The sequence below is a fragment of the Eptesicus fuscus genome, chromosome 6 (genome assembly GCF_027574615.1).
Source record: "Eptesicus fuscus isolate TK198812 chromosome 6, DD_ASM_mEF_20220401, whole genome shotgun sequence".
In the NCBI taxonomy this organism is placed as follows: domain Eukaryota; kingdom Metazoa; phylum Chordata; class Mammalia; order Chiroptera; family Vespertilionidae; genus Eptesicus; species Eptesicus fuscus.
The window spans coordinates 26496433-26519130 of NC_072478.1; the positions used below are offsets into that span (position 1 = coordinate 26496433).

General features: G+C 47.7%; 1 protein-coding gene across 3 annotated transcripts in view; it reads right to left on the reverse strand.

The window, feature by feature from the left end:
• ACSBG2 (acyl-CoA synthetase bubblegum family member 2) overlaps positions 1 to 22698 on the reverse strand; it is a 34963-nt gene that overhangs the window by 10993 nt on the left and 1272 nt on the right. For 2 of the 3 annotated variants that reach the window (XM_028159127.2, XM_028159128.2), the window contains exons 2-8: positions 22472 to 22572; positions 19299 to 19540; positions 14602 to 14690; positions 13468 to 13588; positions 10016 to 10102; positions 8663 to 8812; positions 1976 to 2152 (exon numbers count right to left, since the gene is read on the reverse strand). In XM_028159127.2, coding sequence (XP_028014928.1) covers positions 1976 to 2152; positions 8663 to 8812; positions 10016 to 10102; positions 13468 to 13588; positions 14602 to 14690; positions 19299 to 19540; positions 22472 to 22487 — 882 coding nt within the window. In that variant the 5' untranslated portion in view covers positions 22488 to 22572. The remainder of the gene's footprint in view (positions 1 to 1975; positions 2153 to 8662; positions 8813 to 10015; positions 10103 to 13467; positions 13589 to 14601; positions 14691 to 19298; positions 19541 to 22471; positions 22573 to 22698) is intronic. The other variant, XM_028159129.2, reaches the window with a different exon arrangement.

A 22698-nucleotide genomic window follows, 5' to 3' on the forward strand; every position in this document is an offset into this window, starting at 1 on the left:
TGTGAATTTTTCAGTTAAAAAAATTGTGAAAGTCCCAGGCAAACTGGGACAAGGTAGTCATCCTATCATAAAGCCAGAAAAACCAAGACAGTGTGGTTTTAATGTAAGAATTGACATATAGATCAATGGAACAGCATATAAAACCCAGAGATGAATCTTCGCATTTGTGATCAATTGACATTCAATCAAAGTGCCAAGACAATTGAATGGGGTAAAGGATATTCATATCCCCCCCCCCCAAAATTAAAAGCTTTGCTTAGAGCGTTACTTCTCACCAAAGAGAAAAATAAACCCAAAATGGGTCACTGACCTGAATGCAAGAGCTAAAACTAAAAGGCTTCTAGAACACATAGAAGAAGATCTCTGTGACCTTGGCATGGGTAAAGATTTCTTATATATGACACCAAAAGCATAAAAATAAAATAAAAAATAAATTGGCCAGGCCGCTGTGGCTCAGTGGTTGAGCATCAACCCATGAACCAAGAGGTCACTGGTTCGATTCCCAGTCGGGGCACATGCCCAGGTTAAAGACTCATTCCCAAGTAGGGGGCATGCAGAAGGCAGCCGATCGATGATTCTCTCTCATCAATGTTTCTATCTCGCTCTCCCTCTAAACATCAATAAAAACATACTTTTTTTTACAAAAGAAATAGGAGTTCAGAGTCAAAACAAAAAGACAAGTCACAGATCTGGGAGAAAATATGTTTGAACATATATTTAAGAAAAAATTTATATCCAGAGTGTATAAAGAACACTTTAAACTCAACCATGAGAAGATATGCAACCACGTTTAAAAAAAAAAAAAAGATTTTTTAGAGAGAGAGGAAGCGGGAGGGAGAGAGACAAAAACATCTCTGCGAGAGTAGAACATGGATCAGCTGCCTCCTGCACCCCCCCCCCCACCCCCAGGGATTGAGCCCAAAACCTGGGCATGTGCCCTGACTGTGAATCAAACTGGCAACCTTTCAGTGCATGGGACGATGCCCAATCAAGTAAGCCTCACCAGCCAGGACCTGGAACCATATATTTAAATGGGCAAAAGATTTGAACAGACATTTTTCCAGAGAAGATAAATAAATAGCCAATAAGCACATGAAAACTTGTTCACCACCATGAGTCATGAAGGAAATGGCAATTAATGTACTGAGACGCCACTTCACATCCACCAGGATGGCAATGATCGTGGTGATGATGTTGAGGATGTGCTAGTGAAGAGGGGGAGAAACTGGAACTCTCTCATACACTTCCGGTGGGAATACACAGTGGGAGAGCCACTTTGGAACAGTCTGGCAGTTCCTGAAACTGTGAGAGACACCTTTATCACCCATCAGGCTGATCATGTTAAAGTTCCTGACGATATTACGGAGTTGATATGAATGTGGGAGAATGGGGACGTCTCGGGTCCTGTAGGTGAGTGTATGTATATGCATTATGTATTCAGCCAAAAACCTAAAGCACTTACGAGTGGCTACTACATCTCCGACACTGAGCTTGGAGGATGTGAGAAGGGCCAGGGAGAATGTAAGCAGAGAACTAAATGACAAGGAGTCAGCAGCCACACAAACAAAATAAGAATAAACCTTTTAGAAGGAATTACAAAGGCCCTAATGCAGCCTGTTTGATGCAGTGGGAAGGGAGAATCACGGCACCCCCAAAGACATCCCTCCTAACCCTCTGAGCCCGCGAATAGGTCATCTTTCACAGCCAAAAGGGCTTTGTAGATGTAACGTAAGGGTCTTGAGATGAGTTTGGTTTTTGGAGCTTTGGGGAGTTGGGAATACTGACTTACACACACACACACACACACATACACACACAACCACACATGGGTGCCCTGATTTGGGTTAAGATAAAACAACAAGAATATGACCAACTGTTTCTGATGCTGCTAAATGAAGCATGAGGACAGAGAAGAAACCCCTAGAACTGGGGCTTAATGGAACCATCCACGCGCCCCAGCTGCCCTCCGCCTTACCTTGAGAGCGTCTGGCTGAGCAAAGTGGGTGCAACCGCCGACCTTCATGGGCATCCAGATATCCATCATCAGAGCTGCAATGTGGCTGAGGGGAAGGTAGCTAACTACCACCTCCTGCTTTTCTGGGGCGCAAGTCAACTTTAAGTCCTTTGCCACCGTCCCGGCCAGCCACGTGATCTGGAACACAAGTGGGGCTTACAATCCAGGGTGCCTTGTCCTGCCTGAAGGGCCACTTAAATGCAGTTCTTTTATAAATAAATAAATAAATAAACAAACAAATAAATAAATAAGTTTGATTTTGGAGAGGAAGAGAACAGAGGTGACTCCTGTCCAGTATAAAATTCTGGAACCAACACTGTCCAACAAACAAAGAGGCCACCCATAATCCCCTCCCATAATCACCTAACTATTAGCATATTCATGTTTTTCTTTCTCCAGTGCATACCTTGATGTAAAGTTTTAGCGTACCTATAATTTTGCAATCTGTATTCCAATCTGAAACATCAATGATGAGAGAGAAACATTGATAGGCTGCCTCCTGCACGATGTCTACTGGGGATTGAGTCCACAACCCAGGCATGGGCCCTGACCGGGAATCAAACCTTGACCTCCTAGTTCATAGGTCAATGCTCAACCACTGAGCCACGCTGACCAGGCTAAATGCAGTTCTTTAACAAACACATACAAAGCACCTACTGGATGGGGGCACTATTCTCATCCTTTACAAGCATTAACTTGCTTAATCCTCATCCTAGCATGCTGTGGTTGGTAACTAGGAATCTCCCTGTTTTACTGATGGAAAACAGATTCACGGAGAGTTAACTAACTTGCCTGAGGCTTTGGAGGGTTACATAGACACCCTTGGGTCCAATAACAGATCCTAGGGTCAGAAGGTCTACCGGGAAAGTCAGAAACCTGAAGGATTCAGTAAGTGTTCCTGAATCACGTTCTGACGCCACCGTGTGCTAGCGGTGTGAGCCTGGGCTATTTGCTTAAAAACCCTTGCAGCCTCTATTTCCTCATTTGTAAAACGGGAACAGAGGTGTCTCCTGTCCAGTATAAAACTCTGGAACCAACACTGTCCAACAAACGAAGAGGCCACCCATAATCCCCTAACCATTTGCATATTCATGTTTTTCTTTCTCCAGTGCATACCTTGCTGTAAAGTTTTAGCGTACCTATAACTTTGCAACCTGTATTCCTCACTGGTGTCATAAAACTCCGGTGAGCAGTTTACTTCATTAATCCTGCCACATGGGCCTCGCACTGTTCCTCCAACTCATCAGGCAGAGGCCAGCGTCAGGGCCTTTGCACTGGCAGTTCCCTCTGCCGGGACTGCTGTTCCTCCAATTTCCTTTGACTGACTCCTTCTCACCTGTCAAGTTTCCCATTAAATGTTGTCGAGGAAGAGAGGCTGTCTCACACCACCCAAGCTGAAGTTTTCAATGGCTCATTCTCTAGGCATGATTCGCCATGACTGAATGGTTTTATTTTATTCACAGTTTCTTTCTTCATTGCCATCCCTACACCCCCACCCCCCACCCTTCTCCTTTGGCAACCATCAGCTTGTTCTCTGTATCTATGGGCTTGTTTCGGTTTTGTTTGTCCACTTATTTTGTTTTTTAGATTCCACAATAAAAGTGAAATTATATGGTCTTTGTCTGACTTCGCTAAGCATAATACCCTCTAGGGTCATCTATGTTTTCACAAATGGCAAGATTTCATTCTTTTTTTATGGCTGAGTAATATTCCATTACATAAATAAATAAGTATACCACATCTCTCTGGTCCAATTTTCTACTGATGGGCTCTGAGGCTGCTTCCATATCGTAGCTATTGTAAATAACGCTGCCAGAACATAGGGGTGCGTCTGTCTTTTTAAATTAGTGTTTTGGATTCTTTGGATAAATACCCAGAAGTGGGATTGCTGGGTCAGATTGTAGTTCTATTTTATTTATTTTTTTAATCCTCAGCCAAGGATGGGTTTATTGATTTTTTAGAGAGAGAGAAGGGAGAGAGAGAGAAATATCCATGTGAGAGAGAAACATCAATCGGCTGCCTCCCGGACAAGCACCAACAGGGATCAAACCCGCAACCTAGGTACATGCCCTGACTGGGAATCGAACCCACAACCTCTTTTGGTGTATGGGGTGATGCTCCAACCTACCGAACCACCTGGCCAGGGCTGGTGGTTCTATATTTAATTTTTTGAGGAACATCCATACTATATTCCATAGTGACTGCACCTCTTTACAATCCCACAACAGTGCACAAGGGTTCCCTTTTCTTCACACCCTCGCCAACACTAGTGTGCTGATTTCTTTATGCTAGCCACTCTGACAGGGGTGAGGTAATATCGCATGGTGGTCTGATTTGCATTTCCCTGACTATTAGTGATGGTGAGCATCTTTTCATATGTCTGTTGGCCATCTGCCTATCATCTTTGGAGAACAAATGGCTTTATTTGTTCATTTACTCTCTGTCTTCCTAAGGGCCACAGTTGGATCTGTTTTGTTCAATGCTGTATCCCCAACACACAGTACGTGCTCAGAACATTTTGTTGAATGAATGAATGAATGATTGAGGAGATAGAAGGGATTAAGCACAGTAACGTATGCAAAGCACTTGGCCCATAGTAGGCCCTCAAGATTAGTCCCACTTCCCCCTCTCTGGGCCTTACGATGGAGGGATTTTACGTCTGCCCTGTAAGCGCTGTCACTCACCGCCTATGCTCCAAGGCACCCCGCACCCATTTATTGAGGGAAGGGGCTCGGGTTGTGTAGACGGTGATGTACAGTAGTGTAGACACTCCTGGATTCAATCCCGGCTCAGAGCTTTGCTCTATGACCTTGAGCAAGTCATTTCCCCTCTCTGAGCCTCAGGTTCCCCATCTGTGAAAGGCTTTAACGACACAACTTACCTCGTGGGGTGTTTTTTTTTGTTGAGAAATTAACATGTGTTTATCCAGGGTGGTACCTCAGTCAGTGCCCTATAAGTGGGAGAAACTTTGAACTTTCCTTCTTCCCATAAAGAGGGTGATGCTGGCATGTCTTTAAAATCACTGTGTGCCGGGCATTGTTCTAACCATCGTATCTACGTGGTCGGTTAAAGGCAGCGGCAAATTCCCTGCCACCCTCCCCTTCAAAGCTGAAGTCTGTTTTCCTCGCCTTCCACAGGACTGGTCCACTGACTGGTTGGCCAACAGAATGGAGCAGAACGACGCGGTGACTTCTGGTGTTGAGCCTCCACAGACCCCAGCTTCTGCCGTGGTGTCAGGGAATATTTGCTCTGAGGAGAGCCCGTCACCACGGTGAGCAGCTCAACAACCTTGAGCCACCGTGCCGTGAGGTTGCCCAAGCCACAAGAGACATGTGAGTGAATTCCTTCTTGGACTTTTCTACTTTTCTGAATACAGCTGAGTGACCCCAGCTGACACTACGTGGGGCAGAAGAAACAGCCTGTGGGTCCTGGCCAAATTCCCTACCCGGATGCAACACACCTTTGGTGTTTTAAGTCGCTAAGTTCTAGAATGGCTAATAGCCAACTGGCAGAGGATATGGGATCGTTTAATCTTCATGGCAACTCTAAGAGTAGAAACCATTCTTATCTGTGTTTTACAGATGGGGAAACTAAAGTCAAGGGGAGTTAAGGAACTTGCCCCCGGTCACACAGCTAGCAGGGGGGAGAGCCGGGATTCAACCCCAGGAAGCCTCGCTCCAGGGTTGATACTTGTCAGTCCAATGCTAGGAAAACATCTCACCAGCCACATGTAAAGCCACAAGGAGCCAGGGTCAGGTGGGAGTTTCATCAGATGCCATTCATTCTTTCATTCCACAAAAGTGGATTGAGTCCTCCTAGGTGCCAGACACTAGACACACAGACAACCTCTGCCCTCAGGAGCTGATGTCCATGATAAATAAGTGACTACATAATATGACAGTGTAAAAAGAACAGCAGCCAGAGGAAGATGAGGGATCAATGGGATGGTTTATTGATTGCTATTTTAAACATGGAAATCAGGGAGGGCTTTCCTGAGGAGGTGACGTTTGAGCAGGACCAGAAGAAGGTAAAGGAGCAAGTCAGTAGCTTTCTGATGTGCAGAAGGAACAGCAAAGGCCAGTGTGTGCTGGTAACTATTTTTAAAAAATATATATGTTTATTTTATTGATTTTTTACAGAGAGGAAGAGAGAGGGATAGAGAGTCAGAAACATCGATGAGAGAGAAACATCGATCAGCTGCCTCCTGCACACCCACCATTGGGGATGTGCCCGCAACCAAGGTACATGCCCCTGACCGGAATCGAACCTGGGACCTTTCAGTCCGCAGGCCGACGCTCCATCCACTGAGCCAAACTGGTTTCGGGTGTGCTGGTAACTATTAAGCTAGGTCGGAGGGAAAAGCTCTTATAAGGTAGAAAAACTTCATTTAAAAATGAAGCAATCTGTCCGGCCAGCATGGCTTAGTGGTTAAGCGTCAACCTATGAAACAGGTCATGGTTCAATTCCCGGTGGGAGCACATGCTGGGGTTGTGGGCTCGATCCCCAGTGGTGGGAGTGCAGGAGGCAGCCGATCAATGATTCTCTCTCAACATTGATGTTCCTATCTCTCTCCTTCTTCCTTCCTCTCTGAAATCAATAAAAATCTAAAAGTACATATTTTTTAAAAGCTAGCAATCTGCCCTGGCCAGTGTGCTCAGTGGTTAGAGTGTTGGCCTGCACGCCAAAGAGTTGTGGGTCCAATTCCCAGTCAAGAGCATGTACCTGGGTTGCAGGTTCAATCCCAGGCCCCAGTAGGGGCGCATGTGGGAAGCAACCAATCAGTGTGTCTATCTCACATTGTTGTTTCTTTCTCTCTCCCTCCCTCCTCCCTTTCACTCTCTAAAAAAAAAAAAAAAAGGAAAAAATATCCTCCAGTGATGATTAAAAATCAATCAATCAACCAATTAAAACTTGTGATCTTTCTGACTCAAGGAGGGAACCACCATGGCCAGTTGGTGGGTGTCCTGCCAGACACTTTTCTGCTTTTAAAATTTACACAGGTGCATATTGCTTGCTGCGTTTTTAGTTTTTGTTTTTTTTAAAATATATTTTATTGATTTTTCACAGAGAAGAAGGGAGAGGGATAGAGAGCCAGAAACATCGATGAGAGAGAGACATCGACCAGTTGCCTCCTGCACACCCCCCACCGGGGGATGTGCCCACAACCAATGTACATGCCCTTGACCGGAATCGAACCTGGGACCTTCCAGTCCGCAGACCGACGCTCTATCCACTGAGCCAAACCGGTTTTGGCTGCCTTTTTAGCTTTTAACAACAACAAAAAAAATCATTTGTGTTCTGTGTACTACCTTTTACATGCTTACGTTGCATCTTTGGACATCCTCGCACGTTAGCCACATAGACCTACAGTGTAGTTAAAAATGCAGACTGTGGAGCCAAATCCTAGCTCTACCGTGTTGCATGCTGTGTGACCTGGGCCAAGTAACTTAACCTCTCTGGGCTTCCGTTTCTCCTTTGTTAAAATAGCATCCACCTGATAGAATCAGTAGAATTGCTGTGAGGATTTACTAAAGCTCTTGGAACGGTGCCTGGCATGCAGTGATCAGGCAACATTCTTTTTGAAGAATAGTTTTATTGAGGTATAAGTGACATACAATGCACTGCACACATTTAAAGTGCACAGCTGACACAAACTGACATATGTCTACACCTGTGAGACCTCACCATCATCAAGATAGGAACACCTTCATCACCCCCCAACTTTCCACTTGTTTCTTTGTGATGCCTCCTGCTGGCCCCTCCCTAGGCAACCGCCGACCCGCTTTCAGTCCCTAAGGATAAGTCTGCATTTTCCAGGGTTTTGTATAAATTGAATCTTTTAGCATGTACTCCCTTTGGTTTCATACCAGCCATCTAAATGATCAGCCTTGGACTCCATCCAGACATACATAAGTGTTCCCCAAAACACGCAGTCTTCCTTGAGTAACCAAAACCTCAAATTCTGCCCCGGCCGGTGCGGCTCAGTTGGTTAAGCATCATTCCATTCCATACACCAAAAGGTCGAGTTTCAATTCCTGGTCAGGGCGCATGCCCAGGTTTCAGGTTTGATCCCCAGTAGGCTGTTACGGGAGGTAATCTCTCTCTCTCTCTCTCTCTCTCTCTCACTCTCTCTCTCTCTCTCTCTCTCTCTCTCTCTCTCTCTCTCTCTCTCTTTCTCCCTCTCTCTCCCTTCCTCTCTCTCTCTCTCAAAAAAAAAATCAATTTAAAAAAATGCCCTTTACTTGGAAAGACATATTCACTGCTCTTCACGTACTTATCAAACACGGTTCTGAGCTCTTTGCAAATATTAACGCAAATCATCTTCAGAACAACCCGCGAGGCAGGGACTAGCATGCCACATCCATTTTACAGACGAGGAAGCGAGCCTTGGAGATGGTACAGGTCTTGCCTGAGATCACAGAGTCGGGTTTGGACCTAGGTCTGTTCCAAAGTCCATGATCTCCACCCCTGCCCGTTGCTGCCCCCTCCTAAGTGTCCACGTGCCTCTCTACGCGCCACAGGCGAAGGGCCGTGTGTCAGATCCCTAAAATGCAGCCCTGGGGGTCAGGAACAAAGCATCCTGAAGGCCACTGCCCCTGAGTGAGGGATTCCGGATGCGCCCAAGCTGGTCACGTGGCCGGCACTTACGTTGTCATGGCTGAGCATCACTCCTTTGGGGTTGCCCGTGGTCCCGGAAGTGTAGATGAGCATGGCGCACTGATTGGCCTTCTGGCTCGCAATGATCTGGTCCAGCTGGGGGTCGGGGACGGTATTGGCAAGTTCCATGAAATCGTCCCACTGTGGAAAGAGAAGACAGGCAGAGGGTGGGGCCTCGGGCAGGTGTTTCCTGTCCCCAGTCAGACCTTGTCCCGCCAGCTTCTCCTAAAGCGTGACGTTTGGCCGGAGGAAAGGTTTAGGGAGAAGCGTCAGTCCCGGTTCCTCTTATAAAAGCTGTTGCTTCCGTGGAGGGGGCTCCTGGGTGGAGACCCGGGATGCTGCTCTGAGCCCGACAAAGTGCAGCTGTTTGCTTCCGGTTCCTGCACTCCTGGGCAGGCCCCTTAAGCTCCCCGTGCCTCAGTTTCCTCATTTGTAAGGTGGGAATGATACCAGAACCCAACTTCTTGGGTTGTTCTAGGCATGTAAGTGAATTAATATGTCAGATGCTCGGCAGTGGAGTTCAATATCATTTGAGCTCTGCCTTCCCAGATTCCACTCTGCATCCCAAATTTCTGTGACCAGCTCGATGGGGCCAACTCCACCCCCAATTCCAGAGGTCAACCCTGATTGGTTTAAGGCAGAGGGTTCCATCTATGTGGGCCACAGTGATTGGATCAGGTCTGGGCATGTGACCTCCAATGGTCCAACCACAGTGAAAGTCAGGGCTTTTGCCGGAAGTGCTCTCTGGACAAGAATGAGTCAAAATGCAGCCTCGGGAGCTGCTGGACCATCCTAGGACTATGGCGTCAAGAAACCAAGAGGGCAAAATGGAGCTTGGGCCACATTCAAGCCCCTGGTTCTAGCCATGCCTGAAATCCACACCCTGAGTTGTAGTTCCATGAGTCACCAACTTACCTTTTTGCTTAAGTTGTACCCTTCGTGCCAAAAGTGAAATAAACTTAAATTTTAAAAGGCCCTCAGTCTGGCCAGCGTGGCTCAGTGGTTGAGCATTGACCTATGATTGACCTATGAACCAGGAGGTCATGGTTCTATTCCAGTTGGGGCACATGCCCGGGTTGTGGGCTCCATCCCCAGTGTGGGGTGTGCAGGAGGCAGCCGATCAGTGATTCTCTCTCATCATTGATGTTTCTCTCTCCCGCTCCCTTCCTCTCTGAAATCAATAAAAGTATATATTTTTTTTAAAAAGCCCCTCAAGGGCCCGCCCATTTCCCTCTGGAGCCTGGCCCTCTCTCCTGCTCATCACCCACTGCCTTTGAGCGTCCCCACACACTTCCCTTGTGAGGCCCCCCTCCCCGCTTTGCTCTGTGCCCCTCCCACACTCACAGAGTACAGGTTGCTTTTATTGCTCTCATTCATGGGCATCTTGTACTGGACGATGGCTTTTAGGGTCCCCAGCTTGTTCTGTGGAATCTGAAAGAGAGTTCAGCGTGGGGCTCACGGCCACCCAGCCCTGGGGAAACAAGCCGATGGGTGTCCTAAGCGCCCTCCTACTGCAACCCCAGCCTCTTTTTAGGCCCCTCGTTTGCTTTCTGTGGAACATCGCTCCTCGTCTCCACTGGTCTTAGGGCACGTTGTGGGTTCTTTGTGGCCAGTGTCAGTAGCTTCCAACCATCACAGGTGCACGGAGACAGCGGCCTCCCCGAGGCAGCCTCCGGCCGAACGCTGTGCTCTGCCCGCTGGCACCGCGCAGCCAGGATGCAGTGCAATTCCTGTTGAATCGGGCCACAAAGGTCCTCCGCAGGGGGAGCTGGGCCCTGGACAGGTTCAGAACCCTCTAGCTCTTCCCAGCGCTGTAAGGCTCGGGTGACCAGGCCTGGGGGGTGCCTGTACCCTGCTCATACACAGCAATCACTTCCAGCATTCGTTATGTTCATTAGAATGAGAGCCAGGGCACCGGTGTGGATCGGAGAGAAACGGTGACGGAAGTGCTTAGACCAGCCAGACGAGACTTCCAGAAAGATGGGGAACCGACAACCAAAATGCCTGGCGCGGGCAGCAGTCTGTGATGTTTGAGGAAGAAAGAGTTGGGGAAGGCTGGGCTGAGGATGGGAGGGAGAAGGATATGGGAGGAGGCAGGAGAGGGTGGTGAGGCCAGGTAGGCCCCCTTGGAGGCAATAGTGAGGAGTCTGGGGTTTCTCTAAAGGAGGCGGGCGGCGCTGGAGAGCTGGAGGATGATAAGCCACGAGTATTGCCCAGAATTAGATCAGCCAGGGCAGCCGAATAGGCAGTTTGGGAGGAAGCGTGTCAGGAGTTGGCTTCGAATCTTCCATGCGGAGCAACCAGAACCACAGCCCCACAGCAGCCCGTTCGTCAGGCAATGAGCTAGAAGTAACTCAGGTGTGGCTTGATGTGTGTGAGGTCAAGTAGACCAGAAGTAGGACAGGAAGCCATAGCAGTGAACTTGGTGCAGGGGGGAAGATGGGGAACGTGACATTTTCTAACGGGAAAAACCCAAATCGTAAGCCAATATACTGAAAATGGAACTCCCATTTGACCCAGTAATCCCACTCCTGGGAATATATCTGAAGAAACTAGAAACACCAATCAGAAAGGATATATGCAACCCTATGTTCATAGCAGCACAATTTACAATAGCTAAGATTTGGAAACAACCTAGGTGCCCGTCAGCAGATGACTGGATCAGAAAACTGTGGTACATCTACACAATGGAATACTATGCTGCCATAAAAAAGAAGGAATTCTCATCATTTGCAGCAACCTGGATGGAATTGGAGAACATTATGCTGAGTGAAAAAAGCCAGTCAATGAAAGAAAAATACCACATGATCTCACTCATTTATGGATAATAAAGAACATTATAAACTGATGAACAAAAAGATAGATACAGAGACAGTAAAGCATCAAACAGACTGTCAAATTACAGCAAGAAGGTTAGGGAGAGGTGGGGGAGATAAGAGATCAACCGAAGGACTTGTATGCATGCATATAAGCATAACCAATGGACGCAAAACTCTGGGGGGTGAGGGCATGTATGGGTGTGGGGTGGGGGGGACAATGGTAAGATATGTACACATATAATACCTAAATAAAAAAAAGTGGAAAAAAAAAAAAGAATAGGAAGCACCCCACCCATCACCCTTGACCCGTGACCCAGCCCCCAGTACATTCCGTTATTAGTAAGCAGGGCATGACATGAGGACCAGGGACCACAGAAGTGCCATGCAAGAAAGTAGTTTCAACAAAGCTCAAGGCTGGCCCCAGCTGGTTTGGCTCAGTGGATAGAGTGTTGGCCTGCGGACTGAAGGGTCCCGGGTTCAATTCCGGTCAAGGGCACATGCCTAGGTTGGGGACTCGACCCCCAGTAGGGGGCATGCAGAAGGCAGCCAATCGATGATTCTCTCTCACCATGGATGTTTCTAACTCTCTCTACCTCTCCCTTCCTCTCTGAAATAAATTTTAAAATATATATTAAAAAAAAAAAAAAAAAAAAAAGCTCAAGGCTGAAGGCAGAGGTCTGTCCTTCCTGAACCAGGTCAGGATTTGGGCTCGAAGGAGGCCTGCTGGCATGTGTTCCAGTTCACTGAGTCCGGCTAGGATTTCAGGAGTTGGGAAATGTGCCCTGGTTTCAGAGATATTAAAATGTAGATATTAAAATGTGGGAAAACAAAACACATGGCCAATGATAATCCAAGAGGATGCCATCAATGGCAAGACACATCTCAGCTCCACACATGTTAAAAAGTGGGGAAATGTGCAACTCACAAGTGATGAAATATTAAGAAACAGTCCCAGTGGCCTCTCCGCTGAGCCATTAATCTGGTCACATGGGCTCAAACTCCCCTCCCCTTAGGGTCTTCCTGCCAGAAGCTGGTTCAGGAAACGGAGGTTCATTCGAACACAAGGAATAGGAATAATTTCTACAGTACGTGTCTCTCTTCGTACAAAGACACTGCAAGGAGAAAAGAGAAACTAAAAGAGGAGCCAAATTTCACAAAGTCACCACAAAGCAAAGGAAAACTGCCACCCAACGTTCCAGTATAAAACTTAAAACGTACGGAAGCAAATGCAGCTGGGAAGGAGGAACGCAGCGTAAACGTACAAGGTGGGAGAGGGCCAGAGAGAAGAGAAACAGGAGGTGGTCGAATTCAGCAAAGAAATAGAAGAGAGACAAAAGCATTGCAGGAAGGCAGACAGTTATAAGGAATGAACATGACAAGGCTCAACAGAATCACACTTCTAAGAGAAGAATAGCAGTGGACTGCACTTAAAATTATGCATACACGACACGCGTTGTTTTAAATGGAGGCTGAGTAGGAAATTAAGTTACTACGAATTGGAAATTAACTCCCCCAATCCACCCTGATCCTCACCCCGCCTGCAAGAGCAGCTTTGCCAGTTATGCTAAAGTGGTGGAGGACTGTCCGGCCGGTGTGGCTCAGAGGTTGAGCACCGACCTATGAACCAGGAGGTCACAGTTTGATTCCCGGTCAGGGCATATGCCCAGGTTGTGGGCTCAATCCCGGTAGGGAATGTGCAGGAGGCCACCAATCAGTGATTTTCTCTCTTCGTGGGTGTTTCTATCTCTCTCTGCCTCTCCCTTCCTCTCTGAAATCAATAAAAATATGTATTTTTAAAAAGTGGTGGAGGACTTATACTGAACCTGTGTGTGCAGCCAACCTTACCACCCACCTGATCATTAGCCTCTACCTGGGAGCACAAAGACACCTGGTCAGACCTCTGAGGTCCCCTCCCCCCCAGCCCCCACCTCCCCCCGGCCTCGGATGACGGGCAGGCAGGGCTGGGTAGAGGTTTACCGAAAGGATTTTCTGTAGCTGTAAGTCATTTTCAACCATCAGGATGTTCACTTTGGCTTGAGTAATGACGTATTGACAAGCCTCTGCAGAGTTGGTGGCATAAATACCAACACAGAGCCCCCTGGGAAAAGAAAACACACATGCCTGTCATGTGTGTGTGAGCCTGGGGTGGGGCAGGATGTCCTGGGTGGTGGTGGGGGGGGGCTAGGGGAAGGGCCTGCAGGCAAGTTCTGAGTTTGCAGCCTTGGCACAAGCTTCCCTCCCTCCACAGCTTAACAATGACAAAAACAACAGGAGTTAAGGATGATGAAAGCAGCAACTCCTGTGATGTCATTATGATGTATGATCATAGAACCCCCACAACAGCCCATTTTACAGTTGAGCAAACTGAGTCAGGGCCATGACGTCACTGTTGAAAGTGTCATGGCACATAATAAATGCCAGAGATGGGATTTGGACTGCCCCCCACCCTCAGGCACCTGCTCCCTCCATGGGCAGCCTTTTTTTTTTAAATTCTCACCAGAGGATATTTTTCCCATTGATTTTCAGAGAGAATGGAAAGGAGGGAGGGAGAGGGAGAGAGACAGATGAGAGAGAGAGAGAATGTGAGAGACAGACACATCGATCGATTGCCTCCCGCATGCACCCTGACCGGCCTGGGGATCAGATCTGCAACCCAGGTACGTGACCTTGACTGGGAATCGAACCCGAGACACTTGAGAACCCGAGACACAATCGAACCCGAGACACAATCGAACCCGGTGCATGAGTCCATGCTCTGACCACTGAGCAACACCGGCCAGGATGTTCTTGCTTTTAACCATCCTGTCCTGGGTCTCATTTGCATTTCCCTGATGGCTGATAACATCAAACATCTTTGAACTGCTTATCACCTACTTCGCTTTGTAACATTTCTTGTTCAGGTCTCTTGTTCACTTAAAATCTTTTTGTCTTTTTACTACTGAGTTCTAGAAGAACCTTCTATAGTCGAGATGCTAATCATTTGCCAGGTTAATTGGTTTGTGTGTCTGTCTCGCCTGCCCACCTGGGGCTGAGGCTGAACTCCCTGCTCACATCGGGCAGGCCCTGAGTAGCGGCTCATCAACATTAACCATGAACAGCGCGCGGTCTTACCCTGCTAGGATGGTACCAAGAGAAGCAATAAACCACTCAACGGAGTTAAACCCCAGGATGCCGACTCCATGGAACCGCTCCAAGCCCAGCTGGGGAGGTAAAAACAAACAGAAACAGGAAATGGAAACAGGGAATGGTTTTGCTTCTGGTGGGAGGTGTCACTGCGTGGGGATAAGCCAGCGTTGAGGCTAAAATCTGGGGGTGAGGCTTTTTTGACTGTTGGGAAACTGCTTTGCCTCCCTCGGGTTAACATCCCATTGGTTTATTTTTATGTGTTTTATTTTTATTGTGGTAAACTACAGCATGAATATAACATTTTAGCCAATTTTAAGTGTACAGCTCAGAAGCATTAAGGACACTAATGTTGTATGACCACCCCCACCATTCTTCTCCAGAATTTTTTCATCTTCCCAAACTGGAACTCTGTGCCCATTACATACTAACTCCCCATGCCCCTCCTCCAGTCCCTGGCCCCTCCCATCTACTTCCTGTCTCTATGAACTTGACTCCTCTAGGGACCTCCTATAAGTGGAATCACACGGTATTTGTCCTTCTGTGACTGGCTTATTTCACTGAGCATAATGTCCTCCAGGTTCATCCATGTTGTAGCAGGTATCAGAATTTCCTTCCTGCCCTAGCCGGTTTGGCTCAATGGCTAGAGCGATGGCCTGCGGACTGAAGGGTCCCGGGTTTGATTCTGGTCCAGGGCACATGCCCGGGTTGTGGGCTCTATCCCCACCCAGTAGGGGGCATGCCGGAGGCAGCCAATCAATGATTCCCTCTCGTCATGGATGTTTCTATCTCTCCTTCTCCCTTCCTCTCTGAAATCAATATATAGATATGGATTATATAGAGAATTTCCTTCCCTTTTAAGGCTGAATAATACTCCATTGTGTAATGGACCACATTGTGTTTATCCATCATCTGTTGACAGACACCTGGGTTGCTTCCCCTTTTGGCCATTGTGAATGATGCTGCTGTGTGAGTGTGCACATTTGTGTCTGAGTCTTTGCTTTGGATTCTTTTGAGTACGTACCCAGAAGTGGAATTGCTGGGCCATGTGGCATTTCAGTGTTTAATTTTGTTATGCGTTGCCATACTGTTTTCCACAGTGGCTGCTCCATTCTGCATTCCCACCAGCAATGCATGAAAGTTCCAATTTCTCCACGTCCTCACACCACCTGCTATTTTCTGTTCTTTTTAAAAATAATAGACACTCTAATGGGTGTGAATTTATTTTCATTTTTAATAACAAAAGTACCCAAAGAGTGATATCCTAGAGTGGTGATAAATTGCACTTTTAAAGATGTAGCCTTGGTCTGGATGTGGTTGAGGATGAGCTGGAAACCTGGACTTGAAGTTATCCCTTTGGTTTGGGGCAACTCCAACTTTGTTGGCCCTTTTAGTCCCTGCTCTTCAGGAAACGGGCATGTGGGAAGCCTCTGCTGGTGCTCAGAACACAAGGCCCGGCGTTTCTGCTTGGTGACAACAGGCTGTCCTCGGTGTGGAGGCATGCCTCTACTCATGTGCACATAAACTGACATATTTCCGATTGGGTCCCCGAGGGTAGGAGAGTAGCGGGTCCTTGAGCTCCACCACTAAGAGCATAGCTAACAAGGACTGACTTTCCGGAGAGGGAAACTAACCACAGCACTATGGCCCTGGGCGGGGCAGCCACGACAAAAGCCGGCCCAAGCACGTGGCTCTTAATTGTGACATATCACAGTCTCTCAATGAAGACACATGAGCACCAGGGGAGGGGAGAGAGGAACTGGGATCTAGGTCAAAAGGTGACCCAATTTCCTGTATATCAAAACCACTAGAAGATACCCTTCTACAATGGGAGATACCTAATGTATTCATCGTCTCCTTTTCTGTTTGCTTGTTTTTATATATTCACTAGAGGACCCCAGTGGGGTCCTTTGGGGTGGCCTGCGGGGATCGGGCTGCAGCAGGTGGCCAGGGAGGGGCCCAAGCACAGGCCAGGCGCCAGGCTGCTCCCACTCATCCCAGCCCCGCTGTGCCTGCCGCTGCTCAGTAGGCTTACTGCCGCTCTACTGCAGTCTCCACACGCCCGTCGTAGGTGATACCAGCGTGCCCATGACTGAGAAGCGGCCACAGGCTCGTGCCCAGGCAGTCCCGATGCCGGTCCCAATCCCGGTCTCGGTCTGGGTCAGGGAGGGGCGCGCAGAGGGAGTGTCTGCAGGAGAGGCTCGTGAGCCCAGCATCAGGTACCCGTCGGTCAGCTGAGCGGTGCTCCCACTGTGGGAGCGCACTGACCACCAGGGGGCAGCTCCTGCATTGAGCGTCTGCCCCCTGGTGGTCAGTGCGTGTCATAGCGACCGGTCGTTCCGCCATTTGGTCAATTTGCATATTAGGCTTTTATTATATAGGATTGTCTACTGCTGCATAACACATTACCACAAATACAGCACACATTTATTATCTCAGTTCACCCAGGTCAGGAGGCTGGGGGAAGTCTAACTGGGTCCTCTGCTTAGGATCCCCCAACGCTGCAATGAAGGCCTCAGTGGGGACTGTGGCCTCCTCTGAAGCATGAAATCTTCTCCTGCACTCATAAATTGCAGAATTTATTTCCTTGTGGTTGAATGAATGAGGCCCTGTTTTCTTGCTAACTCTCAGCTGGGGATGGATCTCAACTCCTAGAGGCTGTCTGCCATCCACGGCCCCATGGCCCTGTCCACTACAAGGCAGTTTGCTTCCTCAAGGCCAGCAGGAGAATCTCTCCTTTAGTGCCTCACCTGATTAGGTCAGGCCCACCCTGAGCATTTGTCCTTTGGATGAACTCAAAATCAACTGATTAGAGACCTTAATGACATCTGCTGAATATCTTCACCTTTGCCACCACAGGAGGGAAAATCCTTCATTGTCACAAGTCCTGCCCACACTCAAGAATATGAGACTAAAAGCATGACTATACCAGCGGCTGGAATCTCAGGGTTATCTTAGAGTTCTGTCTCACATGCCTATTAAACTGGCCAAGATGAACATTTTTGATAATATGATGTTGGCAACAATAAAGACAAGCAGATTCTTTCATACATTTGAGTGGGCAAACAGAGGCACCTCTGTATAAGAATTCACTGTACAAAACGAGTTCACTGTGGCACCATATATGGTAGCAAAAGGCTGGAAACAACTTAAACGCCCACCAGCAGCGGGATGGTTCAGTCAATACTGTTACAAACATAATTGCAGTTGTTGAAAAGAATGTGGATTTTAAAAAATTAATCAACACGGAAGGATTTCAGAGTATGGGAGCCAGTCTTTGAGATGGCCCTCAAAATGGTCCTCATTTCCCAGTATTTGTGTTCTTGCATAATTTTCTCCCTCGTTGCATCAAGGTTGGTCTGTGTCACCAATAGACTATGGAAGAAGTGATAGTATGTCATTGCTGAGATTCGGTTGTAAGAGATACCATGCTTTCCGTGTTGCTCACACTCTTTTTGAATCATTCATGCTGCGGGGAGCTGGCTGCCATATTGTGAAAATACTCCAAAGGTATCCTCTGGAGAAAGCCTCCTGCCAATAGCTAGCTTAGATATGAGCCCTCCAGTCCAGCCTTCAGATGACACAGCCCAGGCTCCCAGCTTGACTGTAACCTCTGAACCAGAAGGAGCCCACTAAGCCTCTCCTGGATTCGTGGCCCACGGAAGCTGGGAGATGATAAATGTTTGTCATGTTAAGCTCCTGAACGAAGGGGTGATTTGTCATGCAGTAGTAGCTCACATAGAGATCCTATGCCCAGAGGAAAAAACAAGGTGCAGAATCGTGGGTATAGTATGCTACCATGTGTGTAAACATTTGCATATTGGTAAATTATATCACATATACACATAATTCATTCCCCAAAAGGATGTACGAAAAGCTGGCAATGGTGGCATACGGAAGGGGTCAAGAATTGGAAGGCCTGGCCGGTGTGGCTCAGTGGTTGAGCATTGACTATGAACCAGGAAGTCACGGTTTGATTCCTGGTCAGGGCACATGCCCGAGTTGTGGGCCCTCCAGTATGTGGCATGCAGGAGGCAGCAGGTCAATGATTTTCTCTCATCGTGGATGTTTCTATCTCTTTCCCTTCATCTCTGAAGTCAATAAAAATATATTTAAAGGAAAAAGAATTGGCCGAAACCAGTTTGGCTCTGTGGATAGAGCATCGGTCTGCGGACTGAAAGGTCCCAGGTTCGATTCCGGTCAAGAGCATGTACATTGGTTGCGGGCACATCCCCAGTAGGGGGTGTGCAGGAGGCAGCTGGTCGATGTTTCTCTCTCATTGATGTTTCTAGCTTTCCATCCTTCTCCCTTCCTCTCTGTAAAAAAATCAATAAAATATATTTTTTTAAAAAAGGGAAAAAAAAAGAAAAAGAATTGGAGGGAAAATTTTCACCAGTTACCCTTCCTATCTTGTGGTGCCTTGTGCATTTTGTACCATATGTATGTATATGTATTTTGAATGATTGAATAAGTTATATGGAAGGAAGGAAGGAAGGAAGGAAGGAAGGAAGGAAGGAAGGAAGGAAGGAAGGAGGGAGGGAGGGAAGGAAGGAAGGAAGGAAGGAAGGAAGGAAGGAAGGAAGGAAGGAAGGAAGGGAGGGAGGGAGGAAGGGAAGAAGGGGAGGGAGGGAGGGAGGGAGGGAGGGAGGGAGGGAGGGAGGGAGGGAGGAAAGGGACTCATTCACCTTGAGCAAGGCTTTCGCAGCCTTCCGACAAGCCTCGAAGTACTGGTTGTAAGTCAGTACTTCCCATTTTCCACCATTCTTTGATGCGACGGCTGAATAAGTCCCAAATCGGTTGACTGACTCCCGAAAATACTCTGGGATGGTTAAGGGGGGCTCATGGCCTGGCCCATGTTTTGATAGTCTCAAAATGACTTCTCCATCTGGACGAATGGTCCACAGTCCAGGACTAGGTGGCTTGGCTTCTAAAAAAGCAATACACATACCTTAATTTAAAAATACTTTATTCCTGCCCTGGCCAGTCTGGCTCACTGGTTAGTGTGTCAGCCCTCGGACTGAAGGGTCACAGGTTCGATTCCCGATCAAGGGCATGTAGCTCGGTTGTAGGCTCAATTCCCGGACCAGTTGGGGCACATGCGGGAGACAACCAATAGAAGTGTCTCTCTCCCTCCCTCCGCCATCCCCTTCACTCACTCTAAAAAAATTCAATGGGAAAAATATCCTCCGGTGAAGATTTTAAAAATATTAAAAATACTCCCCCCCAAAATGCTAACCCTCATCCAAGTCTGTTTGGAAAATGGTGCTGATAAGTTTGCTCAAAGCAAACGTTTGATTTGTAAGAAAATGCAGCATAAAACAAGGTGTGTCTGTGCTCTAGACTGGGTGGCTGAAACCACAGACATGTATTCTCCGCCAGTTCTGGGGACAAAAAGTCCCAGCTCAAGGCGTTGGCCAGTTGGTTCCTCCCGAGGCCTGCTCTCTGGTGACTTCCTGGCAATCTTTGGAGCTCCTCGGCTTATGGAAGCGTCACCCTGGTTTCTGCCTTTATCTTCACACGGTGTTCTCCCTGTGTGTGAGCCTGTGTCCAAATTTCCCCCTTTTATAAGGACACCAGTCATATTGGATTAAGACCCATCCTATCTGCAATGACCCTGTTTACAAATTACATCACATTCTGGAGCACTGGGTAGCTGAATTTGGGGGCATGTCTTAGTCCATGTGGGCTGTTATAACAAAATACCATAAGCTGCCACCATTTGAGGCCCGGTGCACAAATCCAGTAGCTCTCTGCCCACTGCCCTGCCCTCCTGTAGCTCTCCCCACCCGCTCCCTCCGCCACCCCTCGTAGCTTGCTGCTCTGCCTCCTCCTGTAGCTCTCTGCCGCCCGCTTGTAGCTCGCTGCCCCACCCTCCTGCTGACCCGTGATCCGGTCGTTACACAGTCAGTCATTACACGGTGGGTCGTTACACCTCATGGCGTAACGACCATTTGCATGTTACATCTTTATTATATAGGATATATATATAATATATCCACACTACATATATTACTTCTGTACTACATATATTACATATGCACTATATATTACTACATCTGCACTATATTATTACATATGTACTATATATTACATCTGCCATATATATATAATGTTACATCTGCACTATATATGTATTATATCTGCATTATATATATAACATTACATCTTCACTACATATACAGCAGTGGGCAAAAGGTTTATTGATGGCAATAAAGAACTCTGTGCCAAAGTGTGCTTGAGTTAAGCAAGTAGACTGCGAGAATGTGTAAATAATGAAGGCCAGCAATTTGAACACTTGAGATTGTACCGAAGTGCACGGTGCCACTGTGACATTCTTTTGAATAAAGCTATTATAATAACCATAAGCATATGAACAACTGTAAACCTGCTTTTGCCATGTTTGTATTACATCTGTACTATATATAATATTACACCTGCCATATATATACTATATCTATACTATATATTACATCTGCACCCATATACATTACATCTGCACTATATATGTATGTGTGTGTGTATATATATACAATTATATCTGCATTATATATAACTAGAGGCCCGATGCATGAAATTCGTGGAAGGGACTCAGCCCTTGCAGCCACAGCGACTGCCTTGGCCCTTGCAGCCCTGGCTTCATCTGGGAGGTCGTCTGGAAGGTCGTCCAGACAGTCGTCCTGTTGGTCATTTCACTGTTCGGTCGTCCAATCTAATTAGCATATTATGCTTTTATTATTATACTAGAGGCCTGGTGCACAAATTCGTGCACCAATGGGGTCCCTCAGCCTGGCACGAACAGTGACCCCTGCAGGATTAGGCTGAAACTGGCTCTTTGACATCCCCTGAGGGGTCCCATATTGTGAGAGGGTGCAAGCCAGGCCCAGGGACCCCACTGGTATACGATCGGGGCCAGGGAGGGATGCGGGAGGTTGGCCAGCTGGAGAGGGACTGTGGGAGGGCTCCAGGGAGTGTCCGGCTTGTCTCGCTCAGTCCCAATCAGCTGGACCCCAGCAGCAAACTAATCTACCTATTGGAGCATCTGCCCCCTGGTGGTCAGTGCACATCATAACGAGTGGTTGAGTGGCCTTAGTATATCATTAGCATATTAAGCTTTGATTGGTTGAACGACTGACTGGTTGACTGGACACTTAGCATATTAGACTTTTAATATATAGGACTAGAGGCCCGGTGCATAAAATCATGCACGAGGGGCATCCCTCAGCCCGGCCTGCACCCTCTCGCAATCTGGGATCCCTCTCACAATCCTGGACCACTGGCTCCTAACCGCTCACCTGCCTGCCTGCCTGATCACCCCTAACCAGTCTGCCTGCCTGCCTTATCACCCCTAACCCCTCTACCTGCCTGCCTGATCGCCCCTAACTGCTCACCTGCCTGCCTGATCGCCCCTAACCATTCTACCTGTCTGCCTGATGCCCCTAACTGCCTCTGCCTCGACCCTCACCACTGCGGCTTCATCCGGAAGGACATCCGGAATGACGTCCGGAGGGTCGTTTGACTGTCTGGTCTAATTAGCATATTACGCTTTTATTATTATAGATATAATTACATCTGTACCATATATATATATACACACAAATACATATATATGCTTCCTTCCACGGACTCACCTCCTAATAGGAAGGTGCTTGTCAATGCTGCTGTGATACAAACAAAACAAGCGAGGCTCTGAAATCACAAGCCTGTACTCCTCATTAGTGGCAGAGAACCCCACCCCTACCCCCACCCCACCCCCCGGGGTCCGGGCACAGACAGAATGGCCGTGTCCTAACTCTCCCCGACCAGGCTCTTTAGGAAAAGCCTGGCCAGGGCAGCGCCCCTTTCCCTCTCCCACACATGCCTTTTGTTTTCGTCATGTCTACTTCAAGGTCCTCAGCCTTCTCTTCTTAAGTTGTTGGGGTTTCAGCACTTTCAGGTCCGCAGAGACCATTCTTCACAGAGCTGCAAGGCACAGAGCCGGAACTTAGTAGGACTAGCAAAGGCGCTGCAGGGCCCAGCCCAACTCCCACCCACCGGCCATGTCTGCCTGGAATCGGGGGTCGTTAGTCATGACTTCTCTGGGCCTAG